This window comes from Epinephelus lanceolatus, chromosome 16 (assembly GCF_041903045.1).
Source record: "Epinephelus lanceolatus isolate andai-2023 chromosome 16, ASM4190304v1, whole genome shotgun sequence".
Classification (NCBI taxonomy): domain Eukaryota; kingdom Metazoa; phylum Chordata; class Actinopteri; order Perciformes; family Serranidae; genus Epinephelus; species Epinephelus lanceolatus.
Window position 1 is genome coordinate 41,923,620 of NC_135749.1, and position 19,280 is coordinate 41,942,899.

At 41.4% G+C, this 19,280-nt stretch overlaps 1 protein-coding gene across 8 annotated transcripts in view; it reads right to left on the minus strand.

The window, feature by feature from the left end:
• tspan13b (tetraspanin 13b) overlaps positions 1-18,790 on the minus strand; it is a 64,604-nt gene extending 45,814 nt beyond the window's left edge. For 2 of the 8 annotated variants that reach the window (XM_078176113.1, XM_033649993.2), the window contains exon 1: positions 18,569-18,790. In XM_078176113.1, the coding sequence (XP_078032239.1) occupies positions 18,569-18,631 (63 nt within the window). In that variant the 5' untranslated portion in view covers positions 18,632-18,790. Of the gene's footprint in view, positions 1-18,177; positions 18,266-18,568 lie in introns of all 8 variants that reach the window. The other 6 variants (XM_033649981.2, XM_033649988.2, XM_033649974.2 and 3 more) reach the window with 4 other exon arrangements.
• Between the last annotated feature and the right edge of the window lie 490 nt (positions 18,791-19,280).

Genomic DNA, 19,280 nt, shown 5'->3' on the forward strand with positions numbered 1-19,280 from the left:
TGTGATTGTGGAGATCTGAGAGATTCTATGACCCGTGATCAAATTGTGTATGGAATCCATGATAAGTGGACCAGGGAACGGCTGCTAAGACATGCTAAACTAAATCTTGAGGAGGCAGAGAGACTGTGCCATGCTAGTGAGTAAGCCCAGCAGCATGCAAAGACATTCAGGGCTCTAGTTTCGCAGACCGGGCGAAGCAGGGGCACAGTGCACCTGCGCTTCGCCAACTGGGTGTGGCCAGGCGGATTTTGCAAGTTTGGCACACTGTGCGAGATCACCACAATTGTAAATCAATGTTGCGTTTCTCTCGTGCGCGCGCGCACTCTCTCTTTCTCTCTCACAGTCTCACTCTGTTTCTTTTCTTTTGACTTTTCTAAGGTGACAGATGCTGAATATATACTCCCTATCTGATGCTGTGGCTGTGGCTGTTTGTGGTTGGCTGAGAGGGATGTGAACTCATTATTTTGCAGCTGTGTTAATCAAATCAGGTTGGGTTTCCATTACGCGTGCCAAACGTGCCAAACAGTGCCAATCCCCTTTGATCTAACATCAGATGTGACGGGACAGTCGATATAGAGATACATTTATGTGCTGATTGCAGATAGTTGCATTAAATAGTGGTTTTTTGGGTATTTATTGCATCGTTAATGTGCCTGACATTCTGGAAACCTGCCTGTGAGGTTTTGGTGACGTGTGCGCACTGTCTGCCGGTCAGCCAAACTTCGGCTCACACCGGCTGCGCTCCGCCTGCGCTCCGCCTGTGCTGACAGTAGACCTGGTTTCAGCTGCCGAGCTTTTAGCGCACCTTCGGCAAAGCCTTTTGGCACGAAACTATCACTGCGCCAAGCTGCATCTGTCGAAACCTCCCCCTGCTGCGCCGCCACACCCATCTCAGCGCACATCGGTCTGCCAAACTACCAAACTAAGTGCGCCTCGGGTTGCGCTGCTCGAAACTAGCTCTGCGCAGGTTTCGCCACCCTGCGCTGCGCCGGGAAACTAGAGCCCCCAGCGAAACTGGTGTCACTGCAGTAAATGAAAACAAGATGAAAAGGGAAACGCCACAAAAGAAAAACAAAGATGATGTGACATATTCCTGCAAACAATGTGGTGGCAGACATGAGCCCCGGCAGTGCCCTGTGTATGGCAAAAGATGCTCAAAATGTAATGGAAAAAATCATTTTGCAAAACAATATCTATCTAAAGGCAAGCCCAAATCAATGCGGCTAGTTGAAGAGACTGATCTAAGTGGGACTTTCTTTGTGAGCATGGTGTCATGTGATAATGCAGAAACTGAGCACAATGACACAGAAGAAAATGACAGGCACTCAGACAACGAAGACACATGGATTTTGTCACTTCCAATAAATGGAGCTATTGTAGCACTAAGGATTGACACAGGTGCACAAGCAAACCTGATCAACATGACAGAAATGTTGCTATCAAGGAAAAGCCCAAAATAATCAAGAAAAGAGTGCCACTAAAAGACTACAATGGAAAAGACATAGAAAGCAGAGTGATGGGGCTGATAACCTTTATTAGAAAGTTCATACCACACCTGTCAGTGAGAACGTCAGCAAGAGAGCTACTTCATGATTCTACAGAATTCAAGTGGACAGCGAGAAATAAACAATAGTGGAATACGTTAAAGACCACACTGACGACTGCCCCCGTGCTTGCATATTATGATCCAACCAAGAAACTGAAGATTTCAACAGATGTTTCAAAGGACAGGCTGGGAGCTGTCGTGCTGCAAGTTGAAGGAGATGGTTGGAAGCCAGTTGCTTATGCTTCCAGATCCATGACTAAGACTGAAACAAGATATGCTCAAATTGAGAGAGAATGTCTTGGACTGGCTTATGGACTGGAAATATTTCATTGCTATGTCTATGGTCTTCCCACCTTCACAGTCAAGACAGATCATCGTCTTCTCGACGATGTCGCCAAGGATTCAGCGCCTCATGAAAATGTAAAGGTATGACTTTGAGTTGATATACATACCAGGCAAGCACCTAGTGTTAGCAGATGCACTATCACAAGCTCCAGAGATGAATAACAAATGAGTGAAGACACAGCTAAAGATAAGGAGCTACAAACAGTGATAAAACACATCCAGAGTGGCTGGCCCAAGGGGTCCTGTCCAAAATATTATCACATCAGATCAGAGCTAAGTGTGGCAAATGGACTGTTGTTGAGAGACAACAGGATTATAATTCCACACAGCCTGAGACTGGAGATACTTTAGAGACTACATGAGGGACACTGTTAGTATGTATTTTTACATCTTCACTGACCAATGGATACTAGGCCAAAGAACCCCTGAGGATCATGATGTCAGAAATGCTAGATGGACAAGTTAGACTAATTTTAGTTGGCCGAAGGCCAAGTTAAATTTGGCAAAGCACCATGTAGGTAACAGCACATGTGCTACTATCTTAGTATATAAGCCGTGTCTCTTTCTGTTTATGTATCACACATAGCTTCTGCATGAGGCCAATGTTGATCCGAGCTCGTAATAAACGTGCATTAAGAAAGAACTCCGTGATCGGCCTCATCCTTGCATTCTCCAGATCATCACAGAAACACCTACTCTCAATGGCGTCACAAAAGGTCAAGGTGCACCTTTAAAGGTAAACAGAATTTTTTCTTCATCTTTCATATATGGAGCTTTTCTGCTTACCTTTAAGGCGCACCTAAAAAGTACCTGAGTAGTTCTGTGGATGATTCTGAGAAATTACTTGCATTACTTATAACTGATTTATTCTGAAAGGCTCTGTACTGCTGTGTATCAGCGTTGCCACATGGGCATGTTCACCAAATAGGCAGATACGTGATGTTCCGTGTATTGTGGTGTGACTGGTGGAATTGTAGTTTGCTGTTTGAGTAATCAAATACTTGAGTACATTTTCAAACAAGCCATCAGTTACTTCTGTTACTTTTAAACAGCAACGACTGTCTTTTGGTTCTAATAATGGAGATAACGTTAAACCTATCAGTCTGAAAGAAGTCATGAAGCTTGTGGCTCACTACGTGGTAGAAGAAATGCTGCCATTGTCTAGGGTGGAGTCTAAAAAAAGGTGGAGGAGGACTCGCTGACAGACAGGTCAGACTCAGGAGGTGCATTATGCCTGGTACATACTACGTGACTTTTCTGCCCGTTTTGAAAGTCACTATGTCACATTACACGATTGTGGAGTCATAAACTCGTGCCGTGACTTGGCCGACAGACATGACACACTACACGATGGTACTCACCAGTTATCCCCGGTTGTCTTTCAAGGCGTGTGTGATGTCATCAGGTTATTCTTGTCCTATTTTTATTACTTTTACTATTATTTGAGTCACTGTGTCTGTTCATGTGCCAGCCAAAATGTTGTTGTAGTCACCTAAAAGCATCAGCAGATGGCAGGAGCTCCATTTGAAGTACCGTACGTAAACATTTAAGCTACTGTATCCTCCACAACCAAGTTCCTACAAATGTTTCAGAATAAAAGCCCATTTAGAAAATGGAGGGATTCTCTCAGCGGAGGTTATAAGGGCTTTTAATTTGAAAGAAATTCAGGAAGTGTTGAGTTTGAAATGACGGCGCAATGTGTTAACTTTATAAAAGACAATGGGAGCGGATAAAAAGTAAATATATAAAGATACAGAGGGATTAATAAATGACGGACCGTCTATAATGTAGTCTGTTTCAAATGAAGCTGGTAGCCTCTGCAGTCTCTCTGTAAGGATGTAACATTGTTTGCTAGCTTGATGCTAATGACAGTACTCAGCAGGTTGAAAAAGTGCCTCTGCTGTTTCACACCATCATTTCCCCTTTTTACTCTGTGTGGTAGTATCCCTAGAGGAAATATTAAAAACGCTGGGGTGTTGTCATACAGTTGTCTACGGCAGCAGATCGTTCTGTGTTTCTACTGGTCAAAGTGATGGCTGTGATGGGAGAATTGGATCTCAGTGAAGGGCAAGTTGTCCATAACTTAGCGCCCTGTGGTCCATTGCCCAATAGGAAATGTAGAATACTCAAAAGTACTTTAAAAGTGCTTGAGTTACTTTTCTCAGGGAGTAACGTTGGAAATACTTTAAAAGTACTTGAGTTACTTTACTAGGGAGTAACAAAGTAAAGTAAATGGCTACTTTTTTAAGAGTAACGCAGTAAAGTACATTGATTACTTTTAAAGTAACCCTTACCCAACTCTGGTCTCGATCGATCGAGCAGCATTGACACATAGCAGACTTAAGCCTAGTCCATGAAATTAAAACAACACAAATTATTAATTTATGTTTAAATTGTTAATTCCTGTTTACGAACAATTTATGAACGAGTTCTTCCTCAATATGCGGATGCATGTATATTTGTGTTATTAACATATGAAGTTTAACCATGGGACATAAAGGGAGTAAAGCATCACAATGTAAAACAATACAAATTAAGAATAGATCAGAGCAGGACTTACCAAAAAAGGAGCATAATGCTATGAAAAAATTACTGAAAATGAACCCCCATTTGAAAAATATCCCAACCAAAGCCCTTGAGCAGATGACACTGAGAGAATGGATGCAAACTAAACTAGGATTTTATAATGTTGAACCCTTTCTAATATATCTGAGTGGACAGACAATAGATAACCTAGAGATGGAAGTTTAGCTAAATCCAAATTAGATGGAATTCGTGAATATCTGATTGACAATACTGCAGTTCCAAATCCAAATTGGGACAAAAGTTATATGTGTGATGTATTTCAAGTCTGGGAACTGATGAGTAAACAGTAGCCGGGTAATGTACAGAAGATAGAAAAGAAAAAGATTAAAAAGTTGTCTTTCATGACACAAGAGACAGTGAAACCTGAACCAACACACACTGCTGTCCAGCATGCCACTCTTTATCAATCTCTCCCTACACTCACTGAGCCTCCTGCATATGAATCAGATGAGAAATATGATTGGTTACTGGCTTATTCTGGCACGGGGCACGCAAAGACGAAATCTAGTAGAGATATTGTCAAAATTATTCCCACGCTTATTTTTCCTGATGTTGATAATATATCTGTACAAATTAAGGTTTGGCAAAAGCAGTGTACTCAAGCCTGGCTGCAAAATTGTCAGAAAGCTTTTGATTCTTTAGAAAGAAAATACAAGACAGATAAAGATCAACTTTTTGCTGAACAGATTAAATATGTTATGGAATGCATGGCAAGAGAATTTAAAAGAATACTAGCTTTAATATAAAAGGGACATGATGTTGAATTGAATGCAATGTCCAAAGTTATGACTGATAGTTTTCAGTCAGCAACCAAACGTTATCAAAGGGATAATAACGTGAAAATGGACTTTAATGCGCTAATAGAAAAAAAACACACACAGGCCATAATTTCGAGCATATCTAAACTAGATGTGGAAAAGTACATGATCTGATTACCTGTCTACTGAATGAACAAAACGAAGCGGACGAAACAGACATAAATTTTATGACACCGTTAGTAACCTTCGATGATCAAGTAATGGATAAACCATTGACTCATAGAAATATCACGTATCACACAAGATGATCCTTCACCTTTAAATAACCCACACAGATTTATAAACTGGTGGAGATCGGCACTACTCCACAGTTCATTGTCTGGAAAGGATGTACGCTACATTTTAACTACCCTAATGCCCAATATTAAAGTAGAGACATTGGTTGATGAATGTGATACTCTTAGTTATGAATATGATGGTCCGATAGAAGATGAAACATGTGTAAACAAAAAATATCCCTGGTTGGATCGAACTCATAAGGAAACTCACTTGACACAACTGACGGAATTTTTGAAAAAGAATGCAGCACATGATAGAGACATATCTCAAGTTTTAAATTGTAAACGCAAACCTAATGAACAAATGTATGAATATGCATCCAGATTTAAGAGATAGTGGAAGGAACAAGCTAAACTAGAAAAAGAAGAGGAAGAGTATCCATTTTTATATCAATGTTTTTAAATGGTCTAGATCAAATGCTGCTTACACTTTAAAGTTATCCACACCTGAAATTTATTCACTTAGTCCAAATGCATTGCTAAAGAAGATAAGAGAATTAGATGCTGTCGGATTGTTACAATTCAATTCAATTCAATTCAATTTTATTTATAAAGCCCAATATCACAAATCACAATTTGCCTCACAGGGCTTTACAGCATACGACATCCCTCTGTCCTTAAGACCCTCACAGCGGATAAGGAAAAACTCCCCAAAAAAAAACCCTTTAACGGGGAAAAAAAAAACGGTAGAAACCTCAGGAAGAGCAACTGAGGAGGGATCCCTCTTCCAGGACGGACAGACGTGCAATAGATGTCGTACAGAACAGATCAGCATAATAAATTAACAGTAATCCATATGACACAATGAGACAGAGAGAGAGAGAGAGAGAGAGAGAGAGAGAGAGATGCAGGTAATGACAGTAGCTTACAACAACATTAATGAAAGTAATAATATTATAGTTATAGTTCTGGCTACTGTGGTACAATATGTTGAAAGTATGTATTAGTATCAGACAGTATACTTGTGTGACAATAGTCATATGTGTATAATAACAGTAGAAGTATGACTAATGACTAATGATGGCAGCAGCAGCAGGAGGCATCTGGCAGGACCACGGCAGCAGCACAACCACACACGTCACACTGTCCAGGCACCGCTGCGGTATGAGTTATTCTGAGAGACAGTGGAGCACAAAGGCTCCGGAGAAGAAGCCGAGTTAGTGACATCCAGAATGGCCGAGTTAGCAAGATGCAGTAATAGGATGAGAGTTAGAGAGAGAGAGAGAGAGAGAGAGAGAGAGAGAGAGAGAGAGAGAGAGAGAGAGAGAGAGAGGGAGAGAGAGGGAGCCCGGTGTATTATAGGGGGTCCTCCGGCAGACTAGGCCTAAGTCAGCCTAACTAGGGGCTGGTACAGGGCAAGCCTGAGCCAGCCCTAACTATAAGCTTTATCAAAGAGGAAAGTCTTAAGTCTAGTCTTAAATGTGGAGACGGTGTCTGCCTCCCAGACCGTAACAGGAAGATGATTCCACAGGAGAGGAGCCTGATAGCTGAAGGCTCTGGCTCCTGATCTGCTTTTGGAGACTTTAGGGACCACGAGTAACCCTGCGTTCTCAGAGTGCAGTGTTCTGGTGGGATAATATGGCACTATGAGCTCTCTAAGATATGACGGAGCTTGACCATTTAGAGCTTTATAAGTTAACAGTAGGATTTTAAATTCAATTCTGGATTTTACAGGGAGCCAGTGCAGAGAAGCTAAAACAGGAGAAATATGATCTCGTTTCTTAGTTCCTGTTAGTACACGTGCTGCTGCATTCTGAATTAGCTGGAGAGTTTTTAAGGATTTACTAGAGCTACCTGATAATAGAGAGTTACAGTAATCCAGCCTTGAGGTAACAAAAGCGTGGACCAATTTTTCTGCATCTTTTCGGGTCAGGATAGGCCTAATTTTCGCAATATTACGCAGATGAAAAAATGCAGTCCATGAGGTTTGCTTTAAATGAGAATTAAAAGACAAATCTTGATCAAATATTACTCCGAGGTTTCTTACGGTAGTGCTAGAGGCCAGAGCAATGCCATCTAGAGAAACTATGTCATCAGATAAAGAGTCTCTGAGTTGTTTGGGGCCAAGAACAATAACTTCAGTTTTGTCTGAATTTAACATCAGGAAATTGGTGCTCATCCAATTTTTTATGTCTTTAAGGCAGTTATGGAGTTTAGTTAATTGATTACTTTCTTCTGGCTTCATCGATAAATACAACTGTGTATCATCCGCATAACAATGGAAGTTTATAGAGTGATTTCTAATGATGTTACCTAAAGGAAGCATATATAGAGTAAATAGGATTGGTCCGAGCACAGAACCTTGCGGAACTCCAAAACAAACTTTGGTACGTAAGGATGATTCATTACGAACGTCAACAAATTGAAAACGATCAGATAAATAAGATTTAAACCAGCTTAGTGCTGAACCTTTTAGGCCAATTAAGTGATCCAGTCTCTGCAGTAGAATTTGATGGTCAATTGTGTCAAACGCCGCACTAAGATCTAATAAAACAAGAACAGAGACGAGTCCTTTGTCTGAAGCAATCAGAAGGTCATTTGTAATTTTAACTAGAGCTGTCTCAGTGCTATGATGCACTCTAAATCCTGACTGAAATTCCTCAAATAAATTATTATCCTGGAGAAAATCACACAGCTGGTCTGCGACTACTTTCTCAAGGATCTTTGACATAAAGGGAAGATTAGATATTACAATAGTCAAATCTAAATTTCAAGGGTCAGAAAGCACGTCTGAGATGTATGATAACAACACTGTGCTTTTTCAACAAAACCCACCGAGAGGTAGGGACGGAAATAGGATGTACGGGGGCCCAGGTCAAAGTGGGGCCCCTACACCTAAAATAGGCTACAGCTACCCCTCCCAAAGAGGTCGAGGTTTTAGTCGAGGAAAAAGGAGCCGCAGACCCATGGTGGACATAGACAGGTGTCACTATTGCTTAAGAGCAGGACACTGGGCTAGAGATTGTACAATAAAGAGGCAGGAGGAATATCAAATGATGGGTGGACTTCAAAGGCAACCTTATGCTCATGTACAACCTAGAGCTTCATTTACCTCTCAGACTAACATACAACAGGCCACATTAGGTAATGATCAACAATCTCAATTACCTACTGAAAATAGACCAGTAAATATGTTATGGAATAAATAGGGATACCGACAGGGGGACATGGATGGTAACATCAAACTCATAATTAATGCTCCACAATTTGACATTTCTAATAAACCTGCAGAAATACCACAATTAAGTTTACAAATTTAAGGAAAAAGAATTCCATTTCTAGTGGACACTGGAGCAACTATTTCACGCTTAAAACAAAAAGATTTAAAATGTCCTTTGAGTAAAAAATTCGTCCAGTCTGTCGGTATTAGTGGTGTCCCACAAACTGAATTCTTATCTATCCCATTACAAGTGGATCTGGAAGACATAAAATTACAGCATTCATTTGTGGTGAGCACAACATCTCCCATGTCCTTACTGGGACGTGATTTGTTGAGCAAACTTAATGCAACCATTTCTTGCTCATCTGACAGGACTGAGCTTCTTATTCCTGCAAATACAATGTATCAACTATTTTCTCACACAATGGGCATATCTCATTAGTCTACCTCCATTTTGACAAATGTTGATTTTTTTATCCAAGTTATTTAACATGGAAGGACTTAAGAAATTGGCCTCATGTCATGCTGCTGCTGCTAAAATGTTAAACATGAAACTGGTCGATCCACCATTTTCTAATAAACAAACTGACTAAATTGAAATGCAAGAAATTCCCCAGTGCCTTTATATATCGCCACATGGGCTCTTGTTATTATGGAAAAACACTTCTGAAGACACTGAACCTTTTGTTTGTACTGTTCGCACAGATTTCACAGACATTGAACCTTTGCTAGAATCTTATAAAGTTTATCTTCATAGGATTCCAGATAATAAGGATCAAAATAAAAATGACCTTATCTGGTCATATGGACTTGAACCGTCACATTTTTTCATCAAAATCTTACAAAATGATAGTAAACCACATCTTCACGTCAAAAAGATTACAGATATTTCATTAAAACCTCCCTCGATATTAGCTTCGGTTCCCAAAGAATTATGGGCACTGCATGCTAATCATGTGGGACTGTTGAATGTTACACCCTACCAAGCTAAAATTAACCCTAATAAATATCCGGTGTATGTGAAGCAATATCCTTTGTCCAAAGAAAAGGAGGATGGAATTCGACCAGTTATTGAAAGCTTGTTACAGCAAGGCGTAATTGTCAAGCGGCGATCACAAAATAACACTCCTATAGATCCAATTTTAAAACCCGGATCAAATAAATATCGATTCACACAGGACTTAAGGAAGGTTAATGAGGCAGTCTTTCCCATAGCTCCACTTGTACCTGATAAAAACTCCATCTTAGCAGCGCTGCCAGCAGACTCCAAATATTATACAGTAGTGGATCTTTGTTCGGCATATTTTTCAATTCCAGTACATGAGGACACACAAGACTTGTTTGCCTTTACTTATAAGAATGAACAATATGTGTGGCGCAGATTACCAATGGGCTTTGTTGATTCTGCCGCTGTGTATTCTGCTGCAGTTAATATGCACCTGGCTCAATTAACCTTACCCAGACCGTCAACGCAATTACAGTATGTGGACGACATCCTGGTGGCTTCACCGACAGAGTCTGATTGTATTCAAGACTCTCTTGCCCTCCTGACATACCTCGCTATTGGCGGACACAGAGCGTCCCTTGCTAAACTCCAATTTTGTCAACCATCTGTCAACTACCTGGGATATGTGCTAAAAGATGGCTGCTGGTACCTATCACCAGAAAGAGTGAAGGCAATCAAAGACATCAAAAGACCTCAAACAAAGACAGAACTCTTATCCTTTTTGGGTCTTGTGAATTATTGTCGAGCATGGCTCGCAGAATATGCAACGTATGACTCCATTTTGCGAAAAGCAACTGTAAAGGGCACGTTGGACAATGTTCAGTGGACTGATGAAATGAAACAAGCTTTTCGCCACATCATATACCTCCTCTGCACCGCACCAGCTTTGAGACTGCCAGACTACAAACTGCCCTTTCACCTTCACGTTGCAAAAAATGGACTTGATGCTTCTGCTGTTTTGGCTCCGACGCATGGTGACAGGTTAAGACCAGTGGCATTACTCCAAATCTTTACCATTGATTGTTCAAGGCATGGTCCCATGTTTGCGAGCTGTCGCAGCTGCTATAATGGTGGAAAAATCACAAACCATAGTTTTAGGACATCCACTGACGCTTCACACGACATGCGCCGTTAACATCATTCTTCTTAACATAACCACACAACATATGACAAGTCAACGACGAAGTAATTCTTAACATATTTTAACAGGTACCCAAAATCTCACTATTTCAACTACAACTCATATGAATCCCGCTATTCATTTGAAATCATTATTGCATGGTGGAGAATAAGAAAATGAAGACTGTACTCATGATTGCATGGAATTGATAAATTCTACGTCAAGCATAAGAACTGATTTACAACAAATGCCGATAGAAAATTGTAACTTTATTTTATATTGTGACGGATCCTCCATGCGCCCCGATGATAAAACTACATTAATCAGGTTATGTAATCGTGGATGACCAAGATCAATGTGCGGAAGCCTACAGACTACCAGTGATAGATAGCGTTAACTAGGGCATGTTTAATTGCAGAAGATAAAGCAGTCACCATTTATACAGATTCCAAATATGCTTTTTCAGTTGCGCATGATTTTAGCAAAATATGGGAAAATCAGTTACAACTGCAGGAAAACCCATTCAACATGCTGAGTTAGTAAAAAACTTACTGTCAGCCATGATGTTACCAGCCCGAATTACTATAGAAAAATGCACAGCACATTCAAAAGCAAACTCAGACATAGCAAAAGGCAACAACTTAGCTGATCAATATGCTAAGGAAGCAGCCATAAACGCCCCATTTCCACCTTGGCTGGATAATATGGTGGTTGCCGTACAAATTTCTGACCCACCTTTTACTATAAATGATTTGAGTAGTTTTCAGAAGCAAGCTCCTGAAGCTGAAATAAGACTGTGGCAGAAAAAAGAATGCTACAAAGATGTTGATGGTCTATGGAAATTTAGAGATAAATGAATAGTTTTACCCAAATTGGCATATGATTCTCTTATCTCCTACGTACATGGTGCAACACATGTTAATTACAAGGCAGTGACAGACTACATTTCGAGATTGTTTTTTGCAATAGGGTTGGAAAAACAAGTCAGAAGATTTATTCAGAGATGTTTGATCTGTGCCCGTTGTAATCCACATGTAAATCCGCCTAAACACGACCATTTGCCCACACCTGAAGGACCTTTTCAGTCATTGCAAATAGATTTTTACGCATATGCCAAAATGTAAAGGTTATTCATATCTTTTGGTAATAGTGGACAGATTTTCCAAATGACCTGAAGCATTTCCTACTAGGAAAGAAAATGCACAAACAGTAGTCAAATGCTTAATGGAACATATTATTCCAAGATATGGGATACTTTTAGGCATTGATTCAGATAATGGTACACCCTTTACATCTCAAGTAACTAGGCAATTGGCCTTAGCTTTGGGAATAAATTGGACTTTTCACATGCCATATCACCCGCAGAGCCTAGGACAAGTAGAACATACAAATAGGACAATAAATGACAAACTGATGAAAATTCATCAATCTAGACAAATGAATTGGCTTAAAGTATTACCTCTAACCCTCTTGTCAATTAGAGCAATGCCTAACACCACTACCGGTTTGTCACCACATGAAGTACTAATGGCCCGTCCCTTTCCTTTAGGGGTACAGTTGAACAAGAAACCAGCCATGGACTTAACCCAATTACAAGAGATGCAACATACTTATGTTAAACATTTATTTTCCTTTGTGTCAGCATGTGGTAGATTCTCTTCCCTCCCCAGCTGATAAGCCCACACATGCTTTTCAACCAGGAGACTACGTTTTGGTTCGCAGCCTAAAAGCCATAGAAGGAGAAGTGCGCTACGGCCCACCGATGCAAGTCCTACTGGTGACCAGAACGGCGATCAAGGTCAAGGGCCAGCCACAATGGATTCATGCCACCAGAGTCAAGGCCGCACCATCTCATAATGTAGTATCAACATCAATCTCGGATTGAGAGAAGTATCACCATCATTTAAAGGAAGATGTGCACTGTGTCTTAAATGATGTAATTTATGTTGTGGAACCAGTTGAATTCCTTCCAAATCACACAAATTCAGAGATCTAAAAGAGACCTATCTGAAGTCACGGGATACATACATCTAAAAAACATGAATTCAGTGGATTTGTCAAGCCAATACTATGCCTTATCAAATGATCATCAGATCTTTACACACTCCCAACTAGTCTTTAAATCTATATTTTGGAATACAGAGTTACAGTATGCTAACCAGTATCTCATAGCACTTACACGACATGACCTGGCGTTAGTGGCTAATGCAACAATTTTAGGCTTTCAATCTATTAATGAGCTTGCGTTGTTGCGTCAATTTGCCATTGATAATCGTGTTGCATTAGATGCATTGACAGCTTCCCAAGGAGGAGTGTGCGTCATAATGGGAGAGGGATGTTGCACATATCTTCCATCTGAATCCGAAGGGCTGGGTAATTTAACTGTTGCAATTAAGAACCTTAAAGGGATCCAAAAAGGCATTGTAAATACCAATAGAGACACACAAACCACTGGAGGCTATTTAAATCAAAGGCCATTCATTCATGGACTTTATCATATTTCTTGCGTTGTCTCGGAGCACTACGTGGACAGACGTCTTTGGAATACCCCAGGTCTGAAGCATGCTATCGAAAGCATCTGCGAAGGCTTGGCTGGTGTGTGAGTCCGGAACAGCTTTGCATGTAGTGTGACTTGATGGCGAGTGAACTGCGCATCAATCAAGACATTGGGCAGACACTGCTCGTCCAAATGTCTGTTGTAAAACTGAAGGCTGAAACTCCATGCACCAGGCCGCTAACGTGTTTTTTTGCCTCCTCAAACACTTTTAGCAGCAAAACATCCATGATGTAGGGGAGGCTAGGAATCTCATAACGTGGCTCAAGTGTGCTGAGTAGATGGCTATATCCCACATCATCTATGACCGACAGTGGCTGGTCATCCAGAGCAATAAAATGAGTTAGAGCCTCTGTTATTTTAACTGCCCGTGGATTGTCTCTTGCCATTTTTGCTCGCTTTTCCGAAACTCTGTGTACTTAGGGTTATGATGGGTCTTCAGATGTTTTATCAAGTTGTTGGTATTAAACGACGTACTCCCCTTTCCTCCCCTGGACACCTTAGCAGCACATAACTTGCAGTCTGCCCCGCTTCTGTCGTCGTCCCTTATCTTGAAATATGTCCACACTGCTGACATGATGTGTGCTTGCTATTGCCGCCAGTCTTATCAGCCCGATACCCGATGCCAGTATTGGTATCGGTGCATCCCTAATTAGAGCCCTGCGCTGGAGCCCGAGGCCCGGGGGCCCAACGGCCCGACAGCCCGAGGGCCAGGCTTCGGGCCAATTACCACATCATTACCTCGGACACGGGCCGGGCTCAGGCTTTTTTTTTAACATGCCAATTAGAGAGGTGTGTGTTTGTGTTTAACCAATTTAAACGGCAACACTTGAACGCAGCAGCCGCTGTGCCTCTCCCTCTCCGCTGCGCGTCACTCATCATATTGTAGCGTCCGCCAGGACGTGTGGAAGGATGACGCGGTTATTCTGCAAACCACCATTTGTTACTGAACAGTACAGGTTACTGTTGGCCGTAACCACGCCAAAACAACCACAAAACAAGGACTTAGCTGTAACGTTAACTCGAACCATGCACTGCTGCTCTCTCCTCCAGCTCGCTCTACACACACAAGCACGCACACTCACACAGCCCTCATCCTCGTCACTCTCGCACCCTGCCCACAGAACATTGACATTACAACAGAACATCCACTGCAGGGTTGCTACAATATTTTACTGATCCCATTCATAAACATTGTGATAAGGTTTGTTTTGTTCGTGTTTGTAGCTTAGGCTTGGATAAACGTGTTTATTTGTTAATAGACCTGCCACCCACAATTTGCAATATCAGGTGCTGCAGTTGCATCACGCACAGTCACGAAATATACCCAGATAAGGTTGGAGGTCTATATGTGCAGTTATAGACCTCCAACCTTATCTAAGCACTTTTAATGGCATAAGTGGGTATATTTCATTTCCTTTCAATATTAAGATTATTTAGAAAAGTGTTTGAAGCATTTTCGGGGCTGTTTAATTGATTATTTTGTTTTTTGAAGTGACTGTGCGCAATGCAACTGCAACAGTGCGCAGCAACAGTTGGGCTTTTTTTCGGGTTTGGGCATGAGAATTCTGAAAACCTGTCGGGCCGGGCCAGGCTGGGGCTCCACCCCCTCGGGCCAGGGTCGGGCCCAGGCCCAGATAAGAGGCCCGTGCAAGGCACTATCCCTAATTATTACTAGTGGTACTAATCATGTGTAACGAATTGAATGTTAAAGTTCAATTACTCCTGTTGAGGTAGTTCTGCATGTAGTTTGTAGTTCTGATGTTTTTATTTTGATAGTTGAGCACAGAAGCAGTGGCTGTGCAAAGAGGTGCAATTGACTGGGTGTGTGGGTGTGTTTAAGTGTGACAATGAATAAAGCAGCTGTTTCATTTAAATGGCAGAGCCTCTGTGTTTATTCCTTGGGTTATTGCAGTTTCATGCACATAGAATAACTTCGTTTTTAAATGCACTGTCGTAGCGTGTGATTTTTCAAGTTGTTTTAGTACATATGATAGTTTGGGTCAAAATCCAATAATTTTAAAGCGACAGTACAATATTCCTTCATTTCCCATCTGGCAACACTAAGGTGGCAGCCTACGTTGAGTTAAAAGGCCCGTTTCCACCGCAGGAACTTCGGGGTAATTTTACGGGGCGGGGCCGTTGGTGCGTGTCTCCACCACAGGAACCACCCCCGAAGGACAGAGTTCCGGAACTTTTACAGGGGCTAAACAAGTCCCTGCCTCGGGGTAGGTACTCAGAACGGCCCCGAAAGACTCCCGGCTGGGGCTTGGGGATTACTTGGTGCTGAATGGATATACTCAAGGAGGGATGTGACGACAACAGAAAGCAAAAGCATTTTTAAAACTCAGCAGATGAGAATTAGCTCGTTCATATAGCTTCCTCCACCATGTAAAAAAAACTCACTAAATGGCCCGTGAAAAAAATATTCTTTCCAGCGGATATCTTAGTTACAACATGATTGAGCTAGCAAAGCAGTTTTGTGTTGCTATGTGTGGTATTTATTCAGTTTTGGGAAATCTACTCCAGTTAGCTCAATCATGTTGTAACTAAGACATCCGCTGGAAAAATATTTTTTTCACGGGCTATTTAGTGAGTTATTACAGACACCGCTAAAGGCTATCAGCTAACGGCGTCCCTACGTCGCCCCGGTAAATGGTCGCGCAACGATTACGTCACATCCAGAGCCCGTAACTTTACAGGAACCCTCCTCGTACTCTGCTCTCTCAGTGGAGACACGGCGGTTGAGAGGGCCGAACGAGAGGACGTTCCTGTAGTAGTTCCTACCCCCCAAATAGTACCAGGAACTTCTTCAGTGAAAACGGGCCTAAAGACACCCAAGGAGGATCCTTTTGAGATACTATGGTGGGGGAAGGGGCATGCTAAAATGTTTCCTAATGTGACAGTGATTGAATGTTCTCGCCATCCCGGCATCATCAGGGGTGCAGGTCGGGTTGCGGGCCTTATATAAATGGGTGTGGGCGGGTGTGGCTTTGACTTAGATTTAATAGCCCCCTTTCCACCAACATTTCCAGGAACTTTTATTACCAGGAATTTATGTACCTGGGTGAAAGAATTCCTGGTAATCTGTGGTTTGCGTTTCCACCGCACCTTAAAGTTTCGGAAAATTTATTCAAATCAGGCTGATGACGTAGATGATTCGGCTTGTGCCCTGTATTTGGCTCTGCCAGCTTGGCTGGTTACATGCTGGTGTAGAGAGTTAGGGCTGTTTGTCTCAGCCAGCAGCTAAGTTAAAAAGCATTTTAAGATAAGTGTCAAACTAAGTTAGTCTACATACAGACAGCTGTCATTTGAGCTTATTAGTAACAATTCGCTATCAGCCGAACTAGTGTGTTGTCCTTGTGTAAGACATAACGTTAGTGTCAGTGGATGAGAGACTGGGGAGCATATTGAATATCACTGTCTGCATGTTTACATGTTCATGCTTGCTGAACACATGTATTGATAAAGTATTGGCTTCTTACTCACTAAGGTTTAATGTCACTTACAGTAACGAGTGTAGCTGCCGTCAACTTATGAGAGTGTGAGTTACCCTCACTTTGTTTTCCGCTCGGCTGTTCACCGGTTACCCTGTTGTGTAGGCATGTGTGTGTGTGGATGTGAGTGTATGTGCAGGAGTTCAGCACAAAAGAACCGATACTGTTAGCGCTTATCAATACTAGGTCTTTGATAATTTAGCCACAGGGCTAATTAAGTACCTGGTTTAGGTATCCATCCTTAATCAAAATACAAACGAAGTGAAGCTTGTAGAAATGAAATAAAGTTTGCAACAGCTGTCCGTGCCAGGAAGTGCGGAATGCTGCAAGTGTGTGTGTTCCACCAATCAGCGTTCTTCAGCAAACAGCAAAGGTACTTTTTTCAGGGAAAGTTTGATGTTGAGGGATAGTTTTTTCCGCTGGTAATTTTGGTGGAAACGTGCAGAGGTTTTCCAAAATCCCGGATAAATGATAAAAGTTCCTGCGGTGTAAAAGGGGCTAATGACTAATGAATGAATTGATAATGAATGAGCTTTACAGGTATGGGCAGGTGCAGGCTTTCAAAAACTGATCTGTGTAGGACTTTGTCCTCAGGCTGACACCATTTTAAGTTGAGTTAATGCTATCATTACATAAATATAGATTATTTTTAACACAAAATGCCCTCTTTGTGTTTCTCCTGACAATGTTGTCTTGCTCAGCTGCAATGGAGAGATGGTAACACGAGAAAGAACATTGTAATAAAAAGACAGCAGCTTGCAAAAATATTGGAAATCCCACATTAGCTTCAACTAACTTTACAAAGCATTTTTGCATAAAAGGAGATCTGTGGATTGTATCCTCCATCTCTGGCATTGATAGTGCTTTAAGAGGGGATCTCTTCACGGCCTGTATGGAATAATTACAGCAGCCAGTAACTCTATTAATGCCCATATGAGCATATAAGTACTTGAAAAAATGTGAACTTATCCTGTATTATGACACTATAGCAGTTTAGTATTGCTTTGGTATTAGGCTTTCAAGAAGTTGCTGCAGACTGATAACACCAATTACATCATTATGACATCATCAATTATTTTCCATTCAAATCTCCAAATCAGCAGAAAACATAATACAACTGTTTTTACAGGTTCAGTAGTAGTCTCCACCTATAAAATCGGCGGAGTGACCCTCTAAAATGATTGCAAGGATCCATATCCAGGGAGAGATTTTGTATTATGATAAAATAGTAGAATTGTGTTGGAACCTGCAGCAGTCATACACCCACCTATAGTTAAGGCTGAGAAAGGAGCGATGAGCTATCTGAGGTTGCAGGCAAACACACAAAGACAGGACGTCCTCTGCAATGCCATAAACTGCGACGGGAAGAAATAACATTTGAAGCTTAAAAGCTGGATTGGACAATAGGCCCACAAAAAAAGACAACAGGCTGTTTTTTAAGACGGTGTTCTTTCTGAATCATTTGTAATGATGGGTACACTTAGTGTGTAATATCACTGTGAATAATTCATTAAAGCAGCGTCTGACCGCATCAGTGTGCCGTTTACAGTAAGACGTTTCCTTCATTGTATCTACAGGACGGATAAAACACTGTGTCTATTGATAAAAGCGGCAGTATAATGATCCATATGGTACATTCTGCAGTTGTGGGTACTCACAACATAGAGGATGTTGAGCGCGCACAGGGATTGTTTGGAACAGGTGAATCCAGCGCAGCCCATCTTGATCAGTAAATAACAGAATAAATCCTTAAATAAGTGATCAAATAAAAAAATATTTGGGCTTTAGCAAGAAAATCCAGACAAATAAAACCCCCGCAGGAACAGACGGTCGCTTGGCAGGAGGGTCGAACCTGGATAGACTGAAGCTGGATGCGTCAGTTACAAACAATACAACCGGAGTGTAGAGGAAGTTAGGTCAAGCCTTCAAAATAAATGCATGTCATGTGTCACAGTGGAGGTAACAGTTTCTATATTAGCTTGAAGTAGGCTAGTTTCAACACTTAGACATGGTGGGTATTTTTAACTGATTATAAACTATTGAATTTAATAGTTTATATGATAAACTATATTTAGATGTTAACTACTCTGACTACTAAGTGAATAAATGAGGAAGAAGACAAAATACTTTATTAATCCTTGTGGGGAAATTCAGTTTTTTGCTCTGCTGTCATCTACACACAGGCCTGAAATACACACATGCACAAACAGGACCTATGCACTAAATGGGGACATAGCTTGGACAGGCGCCCCTAGCAGTTGGGGGTTCAGTGCCTTGCTCTAAGGCACCTTGGCAGTGTCCAAGAGGCAAACTGGCAACTCTCCAGCTGCCAGACCATGCTCCACATTTCGGAGCTTGAACCAGTGACCT